Source organism: Anomaloglossus baeobatrachus (genome assembly GCF_048569485.1).
Source record: "Anomaloglossus baeobatrachus isolate aAnoBae1 chromosome 5 unlocalized genomic scaffold, aAnoBae1.hap1 SUPER_5_unloc_3, whole genome shotgun sequence".
NCBI classification, from domain to species: domain Eukaryota; kingdom Metazoa; phylum Chordata; class Amphibia; order Anura; family Aromobatidae; genus Anomaloglossus; species Anomaloglossus baeobatrachus.
Genome location: NW_027441806.1, coordinates 1109343 through 1135972, shown reverse-complemented (window position 1 = coordinate 1135972; position 26630 = coordinate 1109343). Strand labels below are relative to the sequence as shown.

Sequence of the window (26630 nt, the reverse complement as noted above, 5' to 3'; positions counted from 1 at the left end):
CACACACGGCCTTACCAGGCTGCAGGTTGAGTGGAGACAACCATTTATTAAACTCGGACCGCAGAGCTGACCACAACTCCACAGCTGTGTGACTCTTATTCCCAAGACATGTCAAGCTAAAGACCGCCTGATGCCGTTGCGCTCTGCTGCCAGCATAGTAATGAGGGGTGCGTGATTCCTTCTGCGCAGTGAGAACGCTGGTGGCCTGACCAGGCAGGCTTGGGGCAGATGTGGAGGACCCAGATGAGGTGGAGGAGGCAGATGCAGTGGCGGAACTTGGACAGACAGAGGATTGACACACAAGTCGTGGGGACGGCAAGACTTGTGCAGCAGACCCTTCACCATCTATCACCATAGTTACCCAGTGCCCAGTCAGCGACATGTAACGTCCCTGTCCATGCTTACTGGTCCAAGTATCGGTGGTGAAATGCACCCGTTGACACACACAGTTTCTCAAGGAAGCGGTGATGTTGTGTGCGACATGCTGGTGTAGCGCGGGCACACCTTTCTTAGAGAAGTAGTGGCGACTAGGCATCTGGTACTGGGGCACAGCGACAGATATAAGGTCTCTAAAATCCTGTGTGTCCACTAGGTGGAAAGGCAGCATTTCGGTAGCCAAGAGCTTACAGAGGGATAGAGTCAACCTCTTAGCTTTGTCATGGGTCGCAGGAAGTGGCCTTTTATTTGACCACATCTGAGGGACAGAGATCTGGCTGCTGTGTGTAGACGGTGTTGAGTAGGGTGTCCCTGGAAAAATGCAGGTTTGTGAGGAAAGTGCAGGCGGAGACATGATGTTGCCTTCATCCAACGTTGGTGCTATCGATGTCTGAGAGAGCTGTACACACTCACTTGTTTCCCATTCCAAACCGACTGACGACCTACCAAGCAAACTGCCTGTTGCGGTTACAGTGGTGGAAGTTGTGCGTGGAAAAACAGGTGTGACAGCTGTCCCCACAGTCCTAGAAGATGAAGAGCGCGCGGATGCACTGGAAGGGGCAGGCGGTGGATGGTTCGCTCCGCTAGGCCGCATTGCAGCACGGTGAGCTTCCCACCGGGACATATGATATTTATTCATGTGACGATTCATGGAAGAAGTTGTCAAACTGCTGAGGTTTTGACCTCTACTAAGAGAACCATGACAAATTTTACAGATCACATAATTTGGGCGATCTTTTGCTATGTCAAAAAAGGACCAGGCTAGGCAAGGCTTAGAGGGCATGCGACCTGTTGATCCACCCCGACTAGTGCTCAGAGGCAGAGTGGTGGCAGAGGATGCCGTTGTAAACGTGCTACCAGTACTCCGACTCTGTCCAGGAAGGCGCAAGGTAACTGCGTCATCAGTTGCATCCTCCTCCACCACCTCTGTTGACCTCCTCGAGTGCCTGACTGTGGGTTGACAGTAGGTGGGATCTAGAACTTCATCATCAATTGTTGTGTTTGCACTCCCCTCCCCCTCAGACCGAGCCTCTTCTTGCCCTGACCAAATATTTAAGTTGTCATCCCAATCGGGTATCTGCGTCTCATCTTCATCAGTATGTTCCTCATTGTCTATAACCACAGGTGTTACAGTTTGTGACAAAGGGTCAACATTATGCTCAGAAACTTGGTCCTCACGGCCTGAATCAGAGTCACAAAGGTTCTGGGCATCACTGCAGACCATTTCCTGTTCTGTACTCACTGTAGCTTGGGAGCAGACCTCTGATTCCCAGGCTATAGTGTGACTGAACAGCTCTGCAGACTCAGCCATCTCAGTTCCACCATACTGTGCAGGGCTGATGGAGACTTCAGAGCTGGGAGAAAGCAAGTTTGATTGGGCTGACAACTCAGAGGACTGGTATTTTTTGGATGCGGTACTTGAAGTGGCTGAGAGGGCACTTGTTGGACCACTTGAGATCCATTCAAGCATTTTCCTTTTTTGGCAATCATCTACCTTTGTTCCTGTTGTTCGTGTCCGTAAAAAAGGGAGCACATCGGATTGTCCACGGTAAGTAGTAGACATCTTACTTTTGCTGGTAGATGGTCTATCTTCAGCAGATGATAATGGAGCTTTGCCACCTTCCCCACGGACAAACCCTTTTTTTCCTTTTCCAACACGCCTCTTCCCCTTTCCATCAGCATCTGTCATTTTGCCACTCATGTTGATTGCGACAAGATTGTGCACTGAAAATGTGGTAGTAAAAATTGAGAGGTGGTGTAGATTGCAGCGGTGGTCTAGCTTTATTAACAGCAGAATAATAAAGAATAAATATCCCTGACAATGCAACTACGGCCCTTAAACGGGCAGCATAAATTGCTAGTATAATGGATTAGTAACTATGAGTTGGAGTGTGCAATGCAGGCAGAGGTGCTGCAAATATCTGTGCACTACTGGGACTATACAGAAGTCCAATAGCCACGTTTAGGATGACACTAAGTTCACTTAGTGTTTGCTAGTATAATGGCTTAGTTATAATGAGTTGGAGTGTGCAATGCAGGCAGAGGTGCTGCAAATATCTGTGCACTACTGGGACTATACAGAAGTCCAACAGCCACGTTTAGGATGCCACTAAGTTCACTCAGTGTTTGCTAGTATAATGGCTTAGTTATAATGAGTTGGAGTGTGCAATGCAGGCAGAGGTGCTGCAAATATCTGTGCACTACTGGGACTATACAGAAGTCCAACAGCCACGTTTAGGATGACACTAAGTACACTCAGTGTTTGCTAGTATAATGGCTTAGTTATAATGAGTTGGAGTGTGCAGAGGACAGGAGGGTACAGTGCCAGGGTTGTGGGGCTCTGGGTAGAGGAAAGGAAGCCTGCCTTTCTATTCCCTCCTAATGGGGAAATGCAGCGAGGAAATCCCTGACCTTAGCTACACAGACGCTGTCTCTGTTTTTGGGACCTGTCACCTATGGCTCTGACCCTGCCGGTACGAGCCCTTAAAAGGACTGATAGAAAGTGCTATCCCTAAGCTGTCCAGCGCTGTGTATGGAGCGCATACAGCAGTATCGGCGATAGGACAAAGGACGGAGCTGCGCCAGTGATGTCTGACACCAAGGACGCAGAAGAGATAATGGCGTCCGGACGGGCAGATAGTCGTTTTTATAATGCAGGGACATGTGACATGGACATCCTATCACACATGCCGTTGCTTCTCTGGCTAAAAGTCCACTTAGCTGTGTGTGTGTCTGGGATTGGCTGACATAATGGCCCTCCCCACTACACGCGCGCGCTTAGGGAAGGAAGACAAGGAAAAAAAAAAAAATTATACAAACAGCAGTGATCTGAAGGCGCTGTTCCCGCATACTATACACTGAAATTTCATAATAGTGTGAGTCACAGAGTGACTTACACTATTACAGCGGAAAGCCAGCTAGGAATTAGCTGTTTTTTTTGCTGCTAGAACCGTTCTCGAACGTTTCTAGAACTATCGAGCTTTTGCAAAAAGCTCGAGTTCTAGTTCGATCTAGAACAGGCCCCAAAATCACTCGAGCCTAGAACTGGAGAACCTCGAACTGCGAACCGCGCTCAACTCTAATTATCAGGATTACAGTCTGAAGATTCCAGATCTGTAGATCTTTGCAGCGTCCGTGCAATAGTTATTGTGAGGGATTTACTTCTGTGAAAGAAGGTGTTTGCCCGACATTGCGCTATGAGCCAAATGTCTATCATGGTGCAGAGAAAGGCGGCAATCCATCCCCCCCTAGAAGTGGGACTCCTGGGACAAACAGGGGACACATTTGTGTGGGAAAAATGTGTGATCAGTGTTGTACAGAAATAAACTCCATTTTAGTATAGGTTATTACTTTCTTTGTGCTCTGATCTGGAAGAACAGGAATTGTGAGCACTTTGGGAATTTCACAGAATGGATTGATAAAGGTGTAACTAGATTGTCCCCATTATTAGAGGAATGTAATATGTACATTGTGTAATGTTCAGCAGAGATTTGGGTAACAGAAGAATGACTTTCACTATCTGCAATTATTATTTTACTTTATAAAGGATAAAAATAAATGTTATTCACTGATAAAGGGGAGAATAGATCAATAGAAAACTAATCAATAGAAGTAAGGGGAAGAAAAATTCAGAGTTGTCACAGTTTTATCCATCATTGTTGGATATTTGGCTGACAACATCCACTTGTTACACGCCTGTCCTGTGTCTGGGATCTGCCCCTTCCCCCGCTCTGCTAAACTTTCTTGTGCTCCACGTTGGGCTTTGTAAGTAGCCGGACACGCTCCATGTGCTGAGCTTAACTGGCCTATATAAGGCTACCAAGATATACCCCTGTGTCCTGGTATTAGGACTATTAGTGTGTGTGTGCACAGCGACCTGTCTGCAGCCTCCAGAACATCTCCAGACTATCTGTGGCCTCCAGCACCTCAGCTACAATCTGCCTGTGGCTTCCAGTATGTCTGCCCCTGTCTGAAGTCTCCAGGACGTCTGCGGCTTCCAATACCTCAGTTACCTGTCTGCCTGTGGGTGTCAGTACCTCTGCAGCCTGTCTGCAGTCTTCAGGACTTCTGCTGTATGCCTGTGACTGGTAGTGCCTCTGCTGCTCGTCCCAGGTTTTCCAGGATATCTGCTACATGTCCGTCCACAGCTTTCAGTCTCCCGTCTGCCTACAGCTTCCATTATCTCACTTTGTGAGCCCCTAACAGAATCCAAGACCATGGCTCCCAATGGCACAGTTATGAACTCTTTTGGGAGCGTCTCTACACGGCTTCGCTCCGTACACCTCGTACACACACGGCTCTGCTCCGTACACCTCGTACACACACGGCTCTGCTCCGTACACCTCGTACACACACGGCTCCGCTCCGTACACCTCGTACACACACGGCTCCGCTCCGTACACCTCGTACACACACGGCTCCGCTCCGTACACCTCGTACACACACGGCTCCGCTCCGTACACCTCGTACACACACGGCTCCGCTCCGTACACCTCGTACACACACGGCTCCGCTCCGTACACCTCGTACACACACGGCTCCGCTCCGTACACCTCGTACACACACGGCTCCGCTCCGTACACCTCGTACACACATGGCTCCGCTCCGTACACCTTGTACACACACGGCTCCGCTCCGTACACCTCGTACACACACGGCTCTGCTACATCCACACTGTAAACCCCTCCTGACCCCACACATAAACTTCCCCTCATCCAGCACCATGACACCCAGCACAGCAGAGCCCTGCATACACTGAGGAGCTGATCATGTGACCCCTGACTCCTCCCCTCCATGTGACATCATCACAGGTCCTGTAAGCACAGAGCAGCCATATATCTAGTGTGCGGCTCTGTAGGTGGAGGTAGGTGCAGGGTCTCTATTATTTTGGGGTCATCATCATTATCATTAACCCCTTTATGTCCAGTTCCAGACCAGTTTACTCTGGTTCTTGATCAGGCACATTTTCATATTAGAAAGGGGAGGAGTCAGCACTGCTTGATCAGACATGTCAGATGGGAGATAAATCCCCTCCCCCGGTCCCCCGTCTGGCCAAATTACCCCCCATTACCCCTCCCCATACTGATCATCTAAGATGGTGGCTGCACGCTGTATTCATCCTCCAATGATTTCTGTCACATGTGACATGTCAGATGTGACAGAAACGTCCTCCCCAGGTCCAACTAAGTCACTTCCCGGTCCTCCCCCGGTCTCCTGATACCAGCTGCTGCTCCGTCCTCGCGATCCCTATTCATCCTCTGAAAACTATCGGCCGCATGCGCAGAGCGGTTCTAACCCCCAGGCTTGATGCCAGGTGACATTACACAGCTGGTATCAATCCCATTTATTACCCTGTTTGCCACCGCACCAGGGCAACGGGATGAGCCAGAGTGAAGTGCCAGGATTGGTACATCTAATGGATGCGCCACTGCTGGGACGAATGCAGCCTACTATTTTTAGGCTGGGAAGGGCCAAATAACCATGGACCTTCCCACCCTGAGAATATCAGATGCCAACTGTCAGCTTCACTTTGGCTGGTGATCCAATTTGGGGGGAACCCATGTTTTGTTTTTTTAATTATCAATAATTTAAAAAAAACAGCATGGGGTGCCCTCTGTTTTGGATTACCAGCCAAGGTGAAGTTGCCAACTGTGATCTGCAAGCTTCAGCCATCTGCTTTACCCTAGCTGGCTATCAAAACTGGGGGGAACCCACATGAGTTTCTATTAATTATTCATTTTTTTGGCTAAATATAAGGTAAACACCCTTCACTGCCACATGAAAGTCATTAAAGGGTGCCAGGTTAGATTATGCTGGGGGGTGGGATATTATATATGTGTTAGCCTAAAAAGCTAGGATGGATGGATAGACAATGTGTCCACGATCAGTGTTTGCAGCGTTTTGGACACAGTCTTTTTGCTGCGTCCAAAATGCTGCGCTTTGCAGTACAAGCGTGTTTTGCTAATGTTTTTAACACTAAGGTTCACATACGGCTTTAAAGAAGGCAATTCATTTTATTATAAAGGTTAATATGAAATACAAACTTAAAGGAAAAGTATGATATTGCGTACACTTTTGTATAATCAACATACAAAGGTTAAGTACAGTTAAATACTTACAATCACCAAGGAGTTTTGGACATCATCTGTCTGGAACTACAGTCAGAGAAGCATGACATAGACAGAGGACTCCTGGACATCACTGCCCGGACGTCTCACGGTGCAGCAAACACGAGCTTCTGTCTGTGCTATACTTCATCTGATCTTATAGAGGCTTGAACAATATTACAAGCCTTAAAGTTAATGTGTTGTAGTCTTATTGATCCATGCCCTTTGATGGCCAGTCATTGGGCATAGATGAATCAGAGATACACCACACATCAGACAATGGGGTAATAAACCCACAGACATTCAAATCTCCCAAGAATACACATCAGGTATTTGAGCTAGGTAAATGGATATATTGTCTGTCTGTGTATATAGCAAACACATAAAACATCAGATTGTTGAACTAAAGTAAATCATTAGGATTCTCTTACAATGGTATATTGTCTGCCTGTATATTCAAGACAAACACACAGAAACCCTTAGGCTATGTGCGCACAGTGCGTTTTTCGCGGCGTTTTTGCGCGTTTTTCGGGTGCGTTTTTGGCCTCAAAACTGCAGGACTTTGCTTCCCCAGCAAAGTCTATGAGTTTTCATTTTTGTTGTCCGCACACATCTGTTTTTTTTACCTGCGTTTTTGAGTTAAAAAAAAAAAATGGACATGTCAGTTCTTTCCTGCGTTTTTCTGCGTTTTCCGCCCATGCAATGCATTTGAAAAACGCAGCAAAACGCAGAGATCAAAAACGCAGCAAAACGCAGCCAAAAACGCACCAAATCGCGGCAAAAACGCATGCGTTTTTTGATGCGTTTTTTCGACGCAGGTGCGTTTTTGTGCGTTTTTAGCGGCCAAAATCGCACAAAAACGCAGCGTCAAAAAGACGCAGTGTGCGAACCTAGCCTTAAGGATACACAAGATTTTGTAACCATGTACACTTTGTCTGTATGGTTAAACAATATGTTATAGTATAACATAATGTATAAACTCAAAAAATAGCCATTTTTATATTTGCAATACAAAGCGCAGTGGAAGGATTTTTGGAAATCTCCTACCCACTGTGCTTGTTTTTTTTCTTAGCATAAACTGACCTGCAGCGTGGCTTCCTGAGGCTAAGCATGTCAATTTATGCTGTGGAGACGAGAGTTTTGTCCAAAGAGAAAATAGAGCTAAAGTCCTCAGCAGCCTGGATCGTGTGCCCGGGCAGCTGCGTTGTCCAGTGGACAATACTCGCATCTCTGCACAAAAGCTGACATTGCATCCTAGACACCGTGTCGCTGGGTCGTGGGCACATAGCCTAAAAGTGAGAAATTTGGCACTACAGCAACATTTTTGTGAAGTACCTGTAGGTTCAAAATGCTTACTATACCCCCGAATGAAATCCATGAGGGTCTAGTTTTCAGAATGGGGTCACTTGTGGGGGTTTCTGCTGTATAGGTACCTTAGGGGTCCTGAAAATGCGACATGGTGCCCGCAATTTTTTTTCAATTTTTCCAAAATTCACATAGTGCTCCTTCTGTTATGAGCCCTCCCGTTTGTCCAAACAGAGGTTATTAGCCACATGTGGGGTATCACTGTGCTCATAAGAAATTGGATAACAAACTGTGGGTCCACATTTTGGTGTTGCCGCTTGAAAAAGTGGAAATTTGGTGCTAAAGCAACATTTTTGTGGAAAAAAAAAAGAAAATTTTCAATATGACGATGTAAGTTTATTAAATTCTATAAAGTACCTGTGGGTTCAAAATGCTCAATATACCCCTGGATAAAATCCTTGAGGGGTCTAGTTTCCAAAATGTGATCACTTTTGATGGAGCTCCACTGTTTAGGCAGCCCAGGAGCTCCAAATGCGACATGGCATTCGCTAATGAATCCAATTTTACAGTCAAATGGCGCTCTTTCCCTTTTGAGCCCTGTCGTGCGCCCAAACATTTGATTTCCACCACATATGCGGTATCTGTGTACTCAGAAAAAACTGCACAATAAATTGTATGGTGCATTTTTTCCGGTTACCCTGGTGAAAAAAGAGCTTTGATATCACTTTGATGCCCATTTTATACCAGTTTGATACTTTTTTTGCTGCTTTTAAGTGTATTTACATCAGGGCTCCGCACTGTATTGTATTTTATTATTGTGATTTTTTTAATGTTTGTTCTTAAACCTGTAAAAAAAAAAAAACAACTTCAGCCTCGAATAAGAAACTGGATGAATAAGAAACCAACTTCAGCATTCTGTCTGATGTCGAGCGATACTAGTTTGAGAATAAGGGAAATGTCTGTTTTTAGCACATTTATACCCCCCCCCACTGACTGACAGCCGCTGAGCATTGGAACCTGCTGTCAGTCAGTGCCGAGAGTGTGGTATACTGAGCAGTGACTAAAACCGCATTAGTGCCACCCCTATGACTGAAAGCTGGACGCCGTCTTAATATATGTCTATGATCACATTTACATATTTCATAGTTATTTAGTAACACTTCTTATTTTGTATATATGGCTGTTTTTTACCTGGTCGGGGCTAATAACAGAGATTTGGATTGACAGTGGCATTTTCCTATATGTCACACATTTGGAGGGGGGCGGTATTTATTTAGATTTTCTTCTTACTTCCCTTGTGACTGGCTGATATAATGTCTTAGCAAGGACCATATCCTCTGTATATGGGCGAGGAGGCACCGTCAGCGCTTTCTACCCTGTTTCCTCGAAAATAAGACGTACCCGGAAAATAAGCCCTAGTAGGATTTTTGAGGGCTTTTTTGAGTACACTTAAAATATAAGCCCTAATCCAAAAATACACCTTGGTTGTGGTTCCATAATGAATTGTCCAAACATCTAAAAAAAAGTTAAAGAATACAGCAGGAGTTTTATCAAAGAAAGCAGACACCCACAAAAGAAAGCAAATATCCCCGCCAAAAAAATAATTGCACTCACCAGACACCAAACAATTACAGTTGACAAGTAGCGATGGTGGATGGGCTCTCACACAGAGATCTGAGTCACTGTCAGGTCCCTCGCTGTTCCAGCTGCATTACACCAAAGCTGTGTATACAGTGACAGAGAAGGCAGAGGCAGTAATAAACCGTCTGTGCCTTATGTAGAGATGGATGGATTTCATCTCTGTTGCTACATGATTGTGTGTAGCTGCGCGGCTCTTTTATTTTTCCTCCCACATTGTTGTAGGTACCATAAAATCTACTGGAAATTAAGTAAAAATTCCAAGTGCAGTGAAATGGTGAAAAAAAGTAATTCCATCATCATACCTCCCAACCGTCCCGGATACAGCGGGACAGTCCCTCTTCTGAGCCTTTGATCCCGGGTCCCGCCCGTGAGGCTGTTTATCCCGGCTCCACCCACCCACTGTAGCCCCGCCTCGCTGTTTCTCCCTTCTACTATTCATTACAGAGCCGACCGCGCACCTACTCCTGTGACTGCTGCTGAGGTATGAATCACCCCCTGCAGCAGAGCCCCCCCCCCCTGCAGCAGAGCCCCCCCCCTCCCCCAGAGCCGACCCCCCCCAGTCCTGGAGCCTGCGTTTGTCTGCAGCTGTTCTCTGACTCCCCCTGTGCGGCTTCTCACTGCTGCAGACACGCGGGGAGTCAGGACGCTGAGGAGACCGTGCAATCAGCTCTTCTCTCTCCTGCAGATAGCAGTGGCCAGTAATAACCTATGCAGAGTGGCATCTGCAGGCTTCTATTAGCTTACCGATCAGTGGTCTCCTGCCTGTGGAGCAGAGCTGCTGGGTCCTAGCTTCCCAACAGCTTCAGCTCTGCTTTATCCTGGCTCCTCTACCAGTTAAAGGGAACCTGTCAGCAGAAATTTCACAATAAAAGTAAAAGCTTCCCCTCTGCAGCTCCTGGGCTGCTTCTAGAAAGGTTCCTGTTGTTATTGTGCCCCCTTTGAGACCTACAAAAATACTTTATGAAGTCTTACCTTTTTGTATGCAAATGTGTTTTTATGGTCACGGGGGCGGGCTGTCTGGCGTCCGTTATTCCCCCTCCTGCCGCTTTACGCAGTCCCCCATTACTCATTTACATACATGAGGAAGGTGTCCTTGTGTAACTGTCCTCCCGAAGTTTTGCGCATGTGAACGCTTTTTCAGGTGATTGCGCAGGCACGAGATTATGGGCGGCGCTGTGATTGTCATCAGCAGCGTTAACCAAGTACCCGCCCATAATCTCGTGCCCATGGTAATAGGTAACGTGGTTCATATGGCCAGTGCTTGCGCATAACGGTGGAGGCAGAGTGAGAAGCGCGGGCACGAGATTATGGGCAGGTACTTGGATGACGCTGCTGATGACAATCACAGCGCCGCCCATAATCTCGCGCCCACGGTAATAGGTAACATGGTTCATATGGACAGTGCTTGCGCATAACGGTGGAGGCAGAGTGAGAAGCGCGGGCACAAGATTATGGGCAGGTACTTGGATGACGCTGCTGATGACAATCACAGCGCCGCCCATAATCTCGCGCCTGCGCAATCACCTCAAAAGCGTTCACACTTTGCACAGTGCTTACTCCCGCGAGAGTGGCACTGGGCATGCACAAAACTTCAGGAGGACAGTTACATGAGGAAGGCGTCCTCATGTATGGAAATGAGCAATGGGGGACGGCGTACAGCGGCAGGAGGGGGAATAACGGACGCCAGGCAGCCCGCCCCCGTGACCATAAAAACAGATTTGCATACAAAAAGGTAAGACTTCATAAAGTATTTTTTTAGGTCTCAAAGTGGGCACAATAACAACAGGAACCTTTCCAGAATGCAGCCCAGGAGCTGCAGAGGGGAATCTTTTATTTTTTTTGCTAAATTTCTGGTGACAGTTTCCCTTTAAAGGGAACCTATCAGGTGCAATCTGCACTCAGAGCCAGGAGCAGTTCTGGGTGTATATTGCTAATCCCTCCCTAACTGTCCCTGTATACACTAGCATAGATAAAGGCATCTATAGAAAAAGTATTTTTAAAGAGCTTATATCTTATGCTAATTAGCGCGGGGACTAGTCCCAAGGGCGTTACTTCACTTGGCTAGTCGGCTCATATAGCGTGTTAGTACTCACACAGGGGCGTAATAACATGCTAACATGCTATGCGAGCCGACTAGCCAAGTGAAGTAACGCCCTTGTGACTAGTCCCCGCGCTCATTAGCATAAGATATAAGATCTTTAAAAATATTTGTTCTTGATCTCTTTATCTATGCTAGTGTATACAGGGACGGTTAGGCAGGGATTAGCAATATACACCCAAAACTGCTCCTGGCTCTGAGTGCATATTGCACCTGACAGGTTCACTTTAAAGGGAACCTGTCACCAGATTTGGGGCCTATAAGCTGCGGCCACCACCAGCGGGATCTTATGTACACATTCTAACATGCTGCATACCTCCCAACCGTCCCGGATACAGCGGGACTTTCACGCTTTACGTTGTTTGTCCCGTTGCCACGGGCGGGACGGCCGGCTCCCAGGCTCCGCCCACCCACTCTCTCTCCGCCTCCCTGCTTTTCCCTCCTACCATCCTAGTAGACGTGGCATAGAGAGGAGCGCTGCCTGTGCTGCTGCTGGTACAGTAAACTAATCTCCCCAGCGCTGATTTCCCTCCCTCCCCCCTCACCCCCGGCCGGAGCCTGTCTGTGCGGTCGGCCGGCCGCCTGTCTGTGCGGTCGGCCCGCCACCTGTCTGTGCGGGCGCCCCCCTGCCGCCTGTCTGTGCGGGCGCCCCCCGCCGCCTGTCTGTGCGGGCGGCCCGCCGCCTCATTCTGCGGGCGGCCGGCCGCCTCTCTCTGCGGGCGGCTGGCCGCCTCTCTGTGCGGGCGGCCCGCCGCCTGTCTGTGAAGGCGGCCGGCCGCCTGTCTGTGAAGGCGACCGGCCGCCTCACTGTGGCTGCCTGCGTGTCCGTGCTGGAGGCCCGCCGGCTGCCTGCGTGTCCGTGCTGGAGGCCCGCCGGCTGCCTGCGTGTCCGTGCTGGAGGCCCGCCGGCTGCCTGCGTGTCCATGCTGGAGGCCCGCCGGCTGCCTGCGTGTTTGTGCTGAATGGGTGTGGATGGGGAGTGGATATGGGCGTGACTGTGAAATGGGTGTGGTTAGGGGGCGTGGCCTAAAAATTTGCCGCGGCGCGCTACGCGCGCCGCAAACTTTGTCCCTCTTTTCCTTCTTTAAAAGTTGGGAGGTATGCCATCATTGTTTTTACTCCATTCCCGATGTGCTGGAAGTGAGTGGTCAGCGTGGTTCTCCAGGTCAGTGTGATTACGGCAATATCAGGCATTTCTTATTATCTCAGTGGTGACTAGAGATGAGCAGACCCGTGGACGTTCGGGGGAGGGCGGGTTTTTTCAGTTTTATTTCTTGGTGCACAATACATCTGATCACACGAGAGCGGTTGCCATACGTGAAGCCCCTGAACTCCAAACCTGAACTTTACTATCTTGGAGAAGTCTGAGTTTATACCGAAAACCGAACTCCAGGTTCACTCACCTCTAGTAATGAATAAAAATAAGAGTTTTGTAAAAAAAAAAAAAAAAAAAACATAAAAAAATCGGTTTTGTCTCCATTTTCCGACATCGGAGTAGAGTGAGGACTTGTTTTTTCCTTGATGAACTGACGTTTTCATTGATACCATTTTAGGTGCTATACTTTTATGGGTCGGTTTTGCAACTTCATTCCATGTTGAAATTTTTTTTTACTACCCAAATGATATCTTCCCTCCATTATTATCTCCATTAATTTTACATATCGGCTCATCTCCTTCCCATTCAGGTCCTTATAATATCAGATCCTTTCAGTGGTTTTATTCTGTTTCAGAAAATTTCGTGTCCAGGATGGATATGGCCAGGGACAAGATGGCGGAGAGGATATTACACCTCACCCTAGAGATCCTCTTCCGGCTTACTGGAGAGGTGAGAGATTCTGATGACATCACATTACATCATTCTTATTTATGGGAATAACAGATGGACAGAACTGGAGAGGTGAGGACTCTGGAAATGTCTGGAGTGAGATTTATTACTGTGTCTCTCCATAACCAGGATTACACAGTAGTGAAGAAGACCTCTAGTGAGCGCTGTCAGGCCCCTGTGTCTGAGGGATGGGGAAGACCCCTGAGCCCAATCATGGGGCCTCCACCTCACCCCCCGATACATGAGGACATCAATGACCAGAAGATCCTAGAACTCACCTACAAGATGATTGAGCTGCTGACTGGAGAGGTGACACTGCTGGGAATGCTGGGACATTATACAGTAACGCTATGATGGGATCGGGGGGTGACGGTATCATTGTATGTGTCAGGTTCCTATAAGGTGTCAGGACGTCACCGTCTATTTCTCCATGGAGGAGTGGGAGTATTTAGAAGGACACAAAGATCTGTACAAGGACGTCATGATGGAGGTTCCCCAGTCCCGCACATCACCAGGTAATAGACAGGACTAAATACACACGGCCTATAATTATCTATATGTAAGGAATGAATTCAGTCCTTGTATGTGTCTCCTCCAGTTCTATCCAGTAAGAGGACAACACCAGAGAGATGTCCCCGTCCTCTTCTCCCACAGGACTGTAAACAAGGAGATCTCGATGTTCCTCAGGATCATCAGGTAGAAGGAGAGAAGGGGCCATGAAATCTCCCTATGATGTGTAGATGGCTGTGAAGGTCTTGTGCTCAGTCTTGTGTTATCCTCTCCGGGGCTGGTGGTGAAGGTCGCCGCTGGGATGGTGTCGCTCATCACAGGCGGAGTGGGGTTACCTCAGGGAGGATGACTGAAGACGAACTGGGGTGGTGGTGGTCCCTGTTGGTGCTGGAAAAGGAGAAGCAGAGACAGGGTCTGCGGTTCCAGGTCTTTTACTCACTGGTAGTTTAGGCGCTGCCCCAGAGTATCGTTCTCTGCCACGATGGACTCCAGCCGATAACGATTCCGTGGAAGGTCAGATCTGGTGTGTGTCAGTCTATGGGCCCTTCCTCCTTTGTTGTGCTAAGTATTGGATCCCCGTGGTGTGAATCACTTGGAGATCCCGGTGTCAGTAAAGTGTCTAATTCTGTATGCGGATAGCGCGGTTCCGGTTTGGGGCTGGTCCAAGGCCAAACCCCGTATCCTATATGCTATTTGGCTGCAGACTCGGTGGGACAGGTCCGATGACTCTTCTAGCCATTCCTGCGACCCTTGCATAGTTGGTAGACAACATGAAGTATATCTGCCCTAGGGTTCTGTACCCTGACAGCGCCGGTCCTGTGGAAGCAGCCGCCTGCTTCTCCCCAGTGACCGTGTTCAAACGCCTTGGCCCACAGAGCTGCCTCGCGGCACATCCGCTCTGCTCCGTGTCTTGAGCTGTTCCCTCCTTTGTAGTTGTGTTGTGTGTTCCAAGCTGTTGCCCCCAGCCGCTGCCACCGGCTGGTTCACTACTCTCATTAGGTCAACCTGCTCCTCCCACTGTGTGATCCTGACTCCCCCTGGTGGTTGCTTCTCCCTGACCTTGGGTCCCAGCTCCTGTGGATCGGAGAGCCCCTGGTGCGGAGGCGTCCTGTAAACCCAACCGCTGTTGTGACCCCCTACTGTGACCCGACCCTGGTACAGTCCCCATTGGGGGAGGGCAACCCATTGTAACTGTGTGTATGTGTGTTGGTGGAATCGGTACCGACCCTCCTTGGACCCAGGATAAGTACTACACCCTAATTGAGGTGCAGTACCCTGTGGCGCCTGAAGCCTCAAGGGCGCCACAGCAGGATTAGAGCTGATCATAGATGTGACTTCTCCATCTGTCTGTGACTTTTGGATCACATTTATCCCGTTCTCTACACTGAACACTTACATCATGGTTTTGACACCAGGTTATCAGACAGAGAGAGGTTGCCCCTATCCCATGGGTCAGAAGGTCACCGCGCAAGTCAGCACTAGTTGGATCTGCTTTGATTTCCACTTAGCTGTGTAGACTATCCTTGTGCTGGAGCTGCTAGGATTAAGCAGACCCTTGTGTCTTTCTTGGCTTACCATCCTGAGTTGTCTCAGCTGTTCTGATTTCTGCACTCCCCCTGGTATAAGTTCTCACGACTTTACCTCAGTAGTTGCCAGTGATAACTTACTTTTCCATGGTGCTGGCATAGAGGTGAGAGTCATGGAAAGAGAAATTGTTTTAAATTTGATCCTGGAGATTGCTGCTTGGAAATTTTTTTTGGGGTCTTCCTATTGATCATCTCCCATTTTATTCATTTCTTTCCATCCCCCTTTTTTACCACCTGTTGTTTGGGAATGCAGTTTCTTTTTCCTTTTTCTGTTGTTTTCCTATTGTGTCATTATCATAAAGCAGGACTAGTGTTCCTCCTGCCCTGCTCACTAGACATGGTTGTGATTAGGGTAAGACAGGGATAGACATGTGATTTCTGCATTAGGGGAAAGAACCTGTCTTGGGACATCGGGGAGCTCAGGGTTGCTCAGAGTAAGTGACAGGGTTTATCCTTCCTGTTCTTCCCTAGAGGCAGTGGCTCCCACCCCATCTTTCTCATGATACACCGCTCAGCCTCTTGGTGAAACACAACAACCGGGGACTGCCCTGTATTGGTAATTGGTGCCTACTGTCAGCAAAGTCCAACCTCAGAGGCTCTGGTGATGACTGGGTAGGCACGTAATCATGCCCCTCTGGATAAGCCTGGTTCAGGGCACAGTGAGGCTACACCCTTCTCCTCAACCTATTAGCATAACAGGTTTACATGTAATTCTTCAAATGACATGATTCAGATGAAACCCCCAAAGGATCCATTCACTTTAATAAGGTAGCAAAGTTAATATGGACTCCTCATGGCAGCGCGGCAATCATCCCTATCTAGTGAACGGTTATCTCCAGTAATTGTATTATTACAGCTGATTTTTCTCCCCATTCAGGTCCCTACAATATCGTATCCTCTCAGTGGAGATCTTCTATATAAGAGAATTCTCCTGATTGACCCATCAAGGATGGATATGGACAGGGACAAGATGGTGGAGAGGATATTACACCTCACCCTAGAGATCCTCTTCCGGCTTACTGGAGAGGTGAGAGATTCTGATGACGTCACATTACACCATTCTTATCTATGGGAATAACAGATGGACAGAACTGGAGAGGTGAGGACTCTGGAAATGTCTGGAGTGAGATTTATTACTGTGTCTCTCCATAACCAGGATTACACAGTAGTGAAGAAGACCTCTAGTGAGCGCTGTCAGGCCCCTGTGTCTGAGGGATGGGGAAGACCCCTGAGCCCAATCACGGGGCCTCCACCTCACCCCCCGATACATGAGGACATCAATGACCAGAAGATCCTAGAACTCACCTACAAGATGATTGAGCTGCTGACTGGAGAGGTGACACTGCTGGGAATGCTGGGACATTATACAGTAACGCTATGAAGGGATCGGGGGTGACGGTATCATTGTATGTGTCAGGTTCCTATAAGGTGTCAGGACGTCACCGTCTATTTCTCCATGGAGGAGTGGGAGTATTTAGAAGGACACAAAGATCTGTACAAGGACGTCATGATGGAGGATCCCCAGCCCCTCACATCACCAGGTAATAGACAGGACTAAATACACACGGCCTATAATTATCTGTATGTAAGGAATGAATTCAGTCCCTGTATGTGTCTCCTCCAGTTCTATCCAGTAAGAGGACAACACCAGAGAGATGTCCCCGTCCTCTTCTCCCACAGGACTGTAAACAAGAAGATCCCGATGTTCCTCAGGATGTGTTTCCTCCAGCTCTATCCAGTAAGAGATATCTACTCGTGTACTTTCTGCACTAATTTTGTGATTACATTCTTAGGCTATGTGTCCACGAGAGAATGTAGCTGCGGATTTTTCTGCATCAAAATCCGCAGCTTTCCCGCAAAATCCGCACCTTTTCAAAGGTGCGGATTTGCCGCGGATTTACCGCGGAATTGCCGCGGATTTGATGCGGATTTTGGTGCGGATTTTTTTTTCCCAATTTTAAAGCCAAAATCCGGATGAAAATCCGCAACAATAATTGACATGTTGCAGATTTTTCCGGACCAAAATCCGCACGAAATCCGCTGCGGAAAAATCCGCAGCATGGGCACATCATTTCCATAATGCCATAGAAATGGCTGGGAAGTACCGGTGCTGCAGATTTTCGGGAAATCCGCGGAAAAATCCGCGCATTTTCCGCAGCGTGGACACATAGCCTTAGAGTTTCTGCTCTGTTTTTTCAGCTGTATTTTCTTTGCTTCTGCTTCTACTGCTGTTTGTTTCTAGACCCTTCTCTATATTGTTATGATGGCAACATAACCCCTTCAGCCCCCGGGCTCTTTCCGTTTTTCCGTAGTTTTTTTTTTTTTATTCCCCTTCTCCCGAGAGCCGTAACTTTTTAATTCTTCCGTCAATCTTGCCATTTGAGTGCTTGTTTTTTGCGGGACGAGTTGTACTTTTAAATTAAACCATAAGTTTTACCATATAGTGTACTGGAAAACTGCAAAAAAAATTGTGATCGCACAATAGTTTTTGGTATATTTTATTCACCATGTTCACTTTATGCTAAAACCGATGTGTGGCTATGATGCCTGAGGTTGGTGCAAGTTTGTAGACAACAAACATGTATAGGTTTATTTGTATCTAAGGGGTTAAAACAAATTCACAAGTTTGTCCAATAAAAATGGCGTACGTTTTGCGCCATTTTCCGAAACCCGTAGTGTTCTCATTTTTCAGGATCTATGGCTCAGTGACAGCCTTTTTTTTGCGTCTCGAGCTGACGTTTTTAACTGTACCATTTTTGCGCAGATGCTACGTTTTGATCGCCTGTTATTGCATTTTGCGCAAAACTTGCGGCGACCAAAAAACGTAATTTTTGACGTTTGGATTTTTTTGCCACTACGCCATTTACTAGTCAGAATAATTGATTTTATATTTTGATAGAGCGGGCATTTCTGAACACGGCGATACCAAATATGAGTATACAGTATTTTTTTAACCCTTTAATTTTCAATGGGGTGAAAGGGGGGTGATTTGAACTTTTTTTTTTTACTTTTTTATTTTACTAGTCCTAGGGGGCTATATGGATCAACAATCCTATCGCTTTGCCCTATCTATAGATCTCAGCTACAGAGCTGAGAACTGCAGATACGCTGCTTTACTCTCCGTGCTGGCACTATGCCAGCACTGAGAGGAAGTGACTCATGTTAGCTACATGGCAACCACCGAAAGTCATGTGATCACGCACGTGACTTCCGGTGGGGGTGGCGGTAAGTGAAAGTAATGGCTGCGCGCATATACATCTCGCTGACAGACTTTGGGAGCAAGATGTAAGGGGTTAAATGTCGCGGGTGGATTGCGATTCCACTCGTAACATGCAGGCACACATGTCAGCTGTTGAAAACAGCTGATATGTGCGCGGATTGCCGCGACCTGCCCACGGCAGGGGGTGGGGATTAAGCTCACACGATCCATGATGGATATATCCATCATGGGTTGTGAAGGGGTTAAATACCTGCAGAGGGTTCATGAATACCCTGTTTCCCTGAAAATACGACCTACACCAAAAATAAGCCCTAACATGAGTTTATGGGATATTTGGAGAATACTTGAAATATAAGCACTACTCCAAAAATAAGCCCTAGTTACAGTCAGGAGTTGGGAGGAGTCAAACTGCGCAATTTCTCAGGAACCCCACTCTCTTATGGACCCCATCAGTTGTATTGTAAGGTTGATTGTTTGTTTAAGGACCTTTGATGACTTCAAAGTCACGTGACATGAGGTAACCAAAGGTCTCAATTGCAGGAGTCTAAATAAACTGAACAGGACACAGGCTGGCATGCAGGACTGGCATTAGGGGAAAGGGAGAGCAAACGGGACAATTTCACAGGTCCCCATTCTGCTAGCGGCCCCAGTGTTTACATGCCAATTATAGGACTGCTTAAGGACCTTTTTGACATCATGTCACCAAAGGCTGGTGTGTGTGTGTGTGTGTGTGTGTGTTCGCGCCAATTTTAACCAGCTTTCCCAAAATGGGCAGAGCTTGGCCAGAAGAAGGGTGTGATGCCACCGCTTCTCTAATTCATAACAAACTGCGGAGTTCCCTATGCCAGAAATCTCACTCAAGTCCCTGACGTTATTTGTCAGTGTCCATTGCCGGTCTTGATAAACTGGACCCCAAATGTTTATCTGCTCAGACCGCAAGACCCTGCAACTTGCTTTGGTTACAAAGCCTAAGGTTAGGCCATCAACGTTATAGTCCCGGACAATCCCGTTAAATATCCGGCATCTGTCTGTAACTATTTTATGTTCGTCTTGAAAAAAAATTCTTTGAAGTTGTCTATGTGTACCTCCCCGCGCTCGGCTGCAGCCGAGCCGCTCGGAACCGGGCTTGTTTGTTGGTGGCTCGAGCGCCTCCGGACCGGGTGTCAATTTGCTCTGAAAGGGGCTGGCGCTTGGAGGGGATTTAGGGTTACAGCCGAGGCCGTGGTTTTTGTTACAGTTCGTGACACCACCCACGGGTTGTGGTGAATGTGGACACCACCGCTGTTGTTCACTAGGCACCTGGAGTAGATGTTGTGCAGCTTTGGTGTTAACCCCTCCGTGGGCAGGGGTGATGGCCCCGGGACCTGTTTAGTGTGATGTGTCGGTGCAGGGCGATGCGTGGCCCGAGGGCACAGTTGTACTCACTATTACAGATGCACAAGAGTCTCTGGTAAACCAAAAAGATGGTGGTCGGTGCCCGCAGCCGGCTGCGTCTGGTCCCCCAGTCGGGTTGGTGGTCTCTGCCTTTCTCCTGCACCTTCTGTGCAGCCCGTGCTTCAGCAACGGGAGCTCGCTCCTCGGCATTATGTGTCGGGAGAGCCCGTTTGCCCGCAGACGCTGGCCCTTCGGATCTCTTTGCCTGAGCGGTGGTTTTTTATCCCCCTTCGGTGGACTATTGTCTTCAGTCAGGACTTGGGTGGGAAAGGACCTAAAGACCAGACCTCAATCAGTTAATTAACTGGGTCCACTGGTTTCTGGACCGAGTTTCAGAGTCTGAGTACCCCCCTCAGGGTTTCCAGTCGGTTCCCCGGTTCGGTACCGGCGGGCCACTACCCTGTCCCGGTCCTTTACGGTTCCACCTAGCCATCTTCCTGGCTCCTGCAGGCTGAGGCCACCGTATGCCTACTAGCCAGAAGTGACTGGGCTCCGACCCAGACATCTGGAGTTAGACTGCGGCAGACTTGGGCACAGGTCTGCCTCTGCACTTGAACTTCATTCCTCTCCTCTTCACCTCCTCAACTGAACTCCTAACTGCCTGTTTTTTCCTGCCTCAGGACCTGTGAACTCCTCCGTGGGTGTGTCCAACCGCCTGGCTCCGCGCCCTGGTGTGAACATCAAATCCTGAGGGAGGTGACTAGGGTTTTAAGGTTGGCTGATGACACCTTTTTAGGGGACGGGTGTTTGTGCAAGGGCCTATCTGTGACTACCTGGCTAGTCCAGGACGTCACATTCCCCCTTGGTTTAATACAGACCGTCTGCGGGCTGTCCGACCACCACCGGTTTATTTTTGTAACTGTAAAAGATAAACAGGAAAACAAGTACAATTATAATAACATTATTTACATTATAAGCAAGTGTGGAAATCATCCCTTACGGGAGGCATGTTACTTTAACGTTGCAAAACATAAAAGAAAAAACACATTTTTATGGAACGGGACCGGGTCCTTTCATTTGCCCACCCAAGCAAACCTACCCCTTGATGCTGCCTCTAAGAACAGGTCCGCACCCCTTTTCCCCAGTCCAGGAATTGGGCACGGGTCCAGGTATTGCCCCAACGGGCCAGGTACAAAGTTCCATACCTGGCAGTCTCTCAGGGGCCCCACGTCTAGGGGACCCCTGGCCCCGGAGGGTAGTCACCGATTGCCATGGTGACGGGACCTCGGCCTACTCTGCCGCAGTCCCTTCCTTCAACCAACCTCTCCGGAGACTGCAGACATGAAAGGGTGGTCCAAGGGGTTATTTACAAAGCCCAAAAGTTATTGGGTGGCCTGCAAGTTCTCGGCCTTGTCTATTTTTTTAAAACTGGGTGTTAAACTGCAGAGTCCCAACTGGGACGGGAACATGGTAGCCGGGAAACCGCTACCTTTATAAATGCAGGCATGCACATCCGCTCTCCTGCCCAGGAGCCAGGCCCACTTGGGTGCCCTCGGCGCCGGCTACGACCGGCCTCTCATACTGCCGTGGGCCCCACCGATCAGTGGCCTGCTCCGGGTCAGCCTGTGTGGGAGACAGGCCCAGCTGGAGTCCCTCCATGCCGGCTATGACCGGCACCTTCGGTAATGAGGGACCCCGCTGTGACGTGGCCTTCTACCGCTTGGCAGCTACATACCCGCCGTGCCTCAGCCGAGGCCGGGTGTCTGGGAGTGGTCAACGGGACTTGCGGTGCTGGCTTCTGGGCGAGGATCGCCCCCATTGCGGCTGGGCTGACTGCCGGGGCCTTAGGCAATTGGGGCGCGGTTACTTCCGGGATCGGCGGATTCATCTCGGGAACGGGCACCTTCCGGGGACTGATCTTCCACGGGAGTGGAATTGGTGCGGGCCGAACAAGCGGCCGCCCGCGGGCTGCCTCCCCAGGTGGGTCCTCACAGGCGGATGGGACGGGCTCCGCCGCCGTTGTCGGAGCAGCGGACCGAGCGGCGGAGCAGCGGCAACCGACACGAGTGGTGAGGGAAGCAACATGGAGAGTGGGGACAGACCGGGTCCCTCAGCCGCGTCGGCTGGTCCCTCAGGGACACAGGGGCGTGGGTCGCTTACCCGCACTCCAAAATTTGCCTCCACTTCACGCACTCGCACAGCCGAAGCTATTTCCTCCATCTCGGCCACCCATCGTTCCATCTGGAACCACACCTGGGCTTGCCAGCGGCAGCACATCGATGTCGTCCGGGCTTCCACCCACGCCGCTGTTCCAGGGGTGGGCTCCGGGGTTGCGGGCTTGCCAGACGGGGCGGACATGGTGCTTGCTCGGGGTCCAGGAACCAAATGGATGGCGTCCTGGAGTCCCTGCCCTTTATCTTCTCGGTCACATGACACGGGGTCTTCACCCGCCCCCCTTGGTCTTTTCGCGGCACTCCCTGTTTCTGCTGGCCAGTTTCACTTTCCGACCGCACGCTTTACTGCACGGACAAGTTCCCAGGGGGCAGAGCTTCAACTCTCACGCTCTTATCGCGGGGAAAAAGGCTTTGGCGGAAATCTTCATGCCAAAAGATGGCGGCAAGATGGCGGATTCTGAAATTTTTCAACGAGTCACCGCTGACTTCTACTTCAAAGCGCACTTCACCAGGTAGGTGACTAGGTAAGTATAATGTTCATGACGCCAGAAGAGTCGATGTGTACCGCCCCGCACTCGGCTGCAGCCAAGCCACTCGGATCCGGGCTCGTTTGGCGGTGGCTCGAGCGCCTCCGGACCAGGGGTCACTTCGCTCTGAAAGGGGCTGGCGTTTGGAAGGGGGTTTAGGGTTACGGCCGAGGCCGTGGTTTTTGTTACAGTTCGTGACGCCACCCACGCGTTGTGGTGAATGTGGACACCACCGCTGCTGTTCACTAGGCACCCGGGGGAGATGTTGTGCAGCTTTGGTGTTAACCCCTCCGTGGGCAGGGGTGATGGCCCCGGGACCCGTTTGGTGTGATGTGTCGGTGCTTGGCGGTGCAGGGCGATGCGTGGCCCGAGGGTACAGTTGTACTCACTATTACAGATGCACAAGAGTTTCTGGTAAACCAAAAAGATGGTGGTCGGTGCCCGCAGCCGTCTGCGTCTGGTCCCCCAGTTGGGTTGGTGGTCTCCGCCTTTCTCCTGCACCTTCTGTGTAGCTGTGGGCAGCCCGTGCTTCATCAACGGGAGCCCGCTCCCCGGCGTTATGTGTCGGGAAAGCCCGTTTGCCCGCAGACGCTGGCCCTTCGGATCTCTTTGCCTGAGTGGTGGCTTATTATCCGCCTTCGGTGTGCTGTTGTCTTCAGTCAGGACTTGGGTGGGAAAGGACCTAAAGTCCAGACCTCAATCAATTAATTAACTGGGTCCACTGGTTTCTGAACCGAGTTTCAGGGTCTGAGAACCCCCCTCTATGCTCCGGTTTCCAGTCGGTTTCCCGGTTCGGTACCGGCGCGCCACTACCCTGTCCCGGTCCCTTACGGTTCCACTGAGCCGTCTTCCCGGCTCCTGCAGGCTGAGGCCACCGTATGCCTCCTAGCCAGAGGTGACTGGGCTCCGACCCAGACACCTGGAGTTAGACTGTGGCAGACCTGGGCACAGGTCTGCCTCTGCACTTGAACTTCACTCCTCTCCTCTTCACCTCCTCCACTCAACTCCTAACTGCCTGTTTTTTCCTGCCTCAGGACCTGTGAACTCCTCCATGGGCGTGTCCAACTGCCTGGCTCCGCCCTCTGGTGTGAACATCAAATCCTGAGGGAGGTGACTAGGGTTTTAAGGTTGGCCGATGACACCTTTTTAGGGGACGGGTGTTTGTGCAAGGGCCTACCTGTGACTACCTGGCTAGTCCAGGGCGTCACATTTGTTGTGGATCAATGTTACAAAGAGATTTTTGCAGGTTTTGCCAACTGTCATGGCAGTGTCAAGATCTGTGGAAATGATAGATTCTGGTACTCTGCATGTTAACTGCTCTGATGCCTGTGAGCAGCTCAGGGAGACGCAGGCTTCGAGTCACAGGCTTGGGCAGGCTAACAAGAGTTATTCTCTGCTGGGCTGCTTGTTAATGTCTTTGATCACATGCTGTAGAGGAGAAAGTATCTATCGCTCCCCTTCTGTATATGCTGGCTGGGCTATTTCATTAATGGCTCATAGATTCGATTGAACTTTGACTGTCACTGTGCAAGTGTCGCATCGCATCAATCTCCAGACAGCAGCGTGTCGGCTCCTTGTGTTTCCATGCAGCTGAAGCGCTCCTGTCCTGAGATCAGTCCGTGTGGGGTGATGCCCATGCAAGATGCAAGTGCAATCATCCCCTCACTGTCAGCCTGCTTCTTGCTCTGTACAGAACGATGTAGCAGAGCTGACAATGCTCTCTGCTTCTCACTGTGTATAGACTGTGTCTGTACAGAGTGATGAAGCTCACAATGCTCTCTGTGGATTACGTTGGATTAAGGATTTTTTTATTATAAAGATGGATTCTCGAAATGTTTTTTTGTTATGTCTAATAAAAAAACTTTTTTATCTGTGTTTTATTTTTTTACTGTTTACTAGAAATTCATGGTGGCCATGTCTAATTTGGCGTGACATCATGAATTTCGGGCTTCGTACCATCTGAGAATACAAAGCTGGTATTAACCCCTTTATTACCCAGCGTGCCACCACCACCAGGGCCACTGGATGAGCCGGGTAAAGCGCCTGGAAAAGGCGCTAAGGAACAATGCGCCATTTCCAGGGGCGGCTGCAGGCTGCCGAGAATCCCAGCCCCCAGCTGACTGGCTGTCATTGATTGGCAGTCAAAATACAGCCGGAGCCCATGCATTTTTTTTTATTATTCTTCTTTTTAAATAATTAAAAAAAAAATTAATGGGCTTCCTTGTATTTTGATTGCCATTCAGGTAAAGCCAGGCAGATGGGGTGGAGGTGGCAGCCCGTAGCCGCCCACTTCGTCTGTGCGGAGTATCAATAATACCGCGGAGCGCTACAGCATTTTTTAAAATCATTTATTTTCATACAACTATATATTGTGTACATTTTATTTATAAAAAAAATATATATACAGTACAGACCAAAAGTTTGGACACACCTTCTCATACAAAGAATTTTCTTTATTTTCAGGACTCTGAAAATTGTAGATTCACATTGAAGGCATCAAAACTATGAGTTAAAACATGTGGAATGAAATACTTAAAGTGTGAAACAACTGAAAATATGTCTTATATTTTAGGTTCTTCAAAGTAGCCACCTTTTGCTTTCATTACTACTTTACACACTCTTGGCATTCTCTTGATGAGCTTCAAGAGGTAGTCACCGGAAATGGTTTTCCAACAGTCTTAAAGGAGTTCCCAGAGATGTTTAGCACTTGTTGGCCCTTTTGCCTTCACTCTGCGGTTCAGCTCACCCTAAACCATCTCGATTGGGTTCAGGTCTGGTGACTGTAGAGGCCAAGTCATCTGGCGTAGCACCCCATCACTCTCCTTCTTAGTCAAATAGCCCTTACACAGCCTGGAGGTGTGTTTGGGGTCATTGTCCTGTTGAAAAATAAATTTTGGTCCAACTAAACTTAAACCGGATGGAATAGGATGCCACTGCAAGATGCTGTGGTAGGCATGCTGGTTTAGTATGCCTTCAATTTTGAATAAATCCCCAACAGTGTCAGCAGCAAAGTACCCCCACACCATCCATCCTCCTCCTCCATGCTTCACGGTGGGACCCAGGAATGTAGAGTCCATCCGTTAACCTTTTCTACAAGGACACAGTGGTTGGATCCAAAGATCTCGAATTTGCACTCATCAGACCAAAGCACAGATTTCCACTGGTCCATTCCTTGTGCTCTTTAGCCCAAACAAGTCTCCTCTGCTTGTTGCCTGTCCTTAGCAGTGGTTTCCTAGCAGCTATATTACCATGAAGGCCTGCTGCACAAAGTCTCCCCTTAACAGTTGTTCTAGAGATGAGAAGGTGTGTCCAAACTTTTGGTCTGTACTGTATATACACACAGCTCTGGCAAAAGTTAAGAGGCAACTGCAAAATTTTCAGTTTTTTTGATTTTTCTCTTTATAGGTACCGTATTTTTAGCTTTATAAGACGCACCGGATTATAAGACGCACCCCAAATTTAGAGATAAAAAAGGTGAAAAAGATAAAAAATGGGGTGTGTCTTATACTCCGATGTTGTCTTACAGGAGAGGGGCAGCAGCCATGGTGGAGCGGGCTCACAGGAGGCAGAGGTTGTGCTGGCAGGCGCAGCGTGTCAGTGGCTGCAGGCGCGGCAGCGTCCATGGCGGAGGCGTAGCGGGTCAGTGGTGGCAGGCACGGCGGCATCTGTGGCAGCAGGTGCGGCGGGTCATTGGCGGCAGCAGTGGCGGTGAGTGAGTGGTGCAGTAGGCCGTTGTGTTGAGTGTCCCAGTGTCTCCGCAGTCCCGGTTCAAATGATGGCGCCTGGAGTGGCGCATGCGCAGATGCAGCTCTCATCCAAGGGCTTAAT

The 26630-nt window shown here is 49.1% G+C and overlaps 1 protein-coding gene across 1 annotated transcript in view; it reads left to right on the top strand.

The window, feature by feature from the left end:
• The window catches only part of LOC142259186 (uncharacterized), a 291572-nt gene that overhangs the window by 194235 nt on the left and 70707 nt on the right, over positions 1 to 26630 (top strand). Inside the window, 4 exon segments of the mRNA XM_075331686.1 lie at positions 14010 to 14107; positions 16385 to 16534; positions 16925 to 17048; positions 17132 to 17245. Of these exon segments, the coding sequence (XP_075187801.1) occupies positions 14010 to 14107; positions 16385 to 16534; positions 16925 to 17048; positions 17132 to 17245 (486 nt within the window).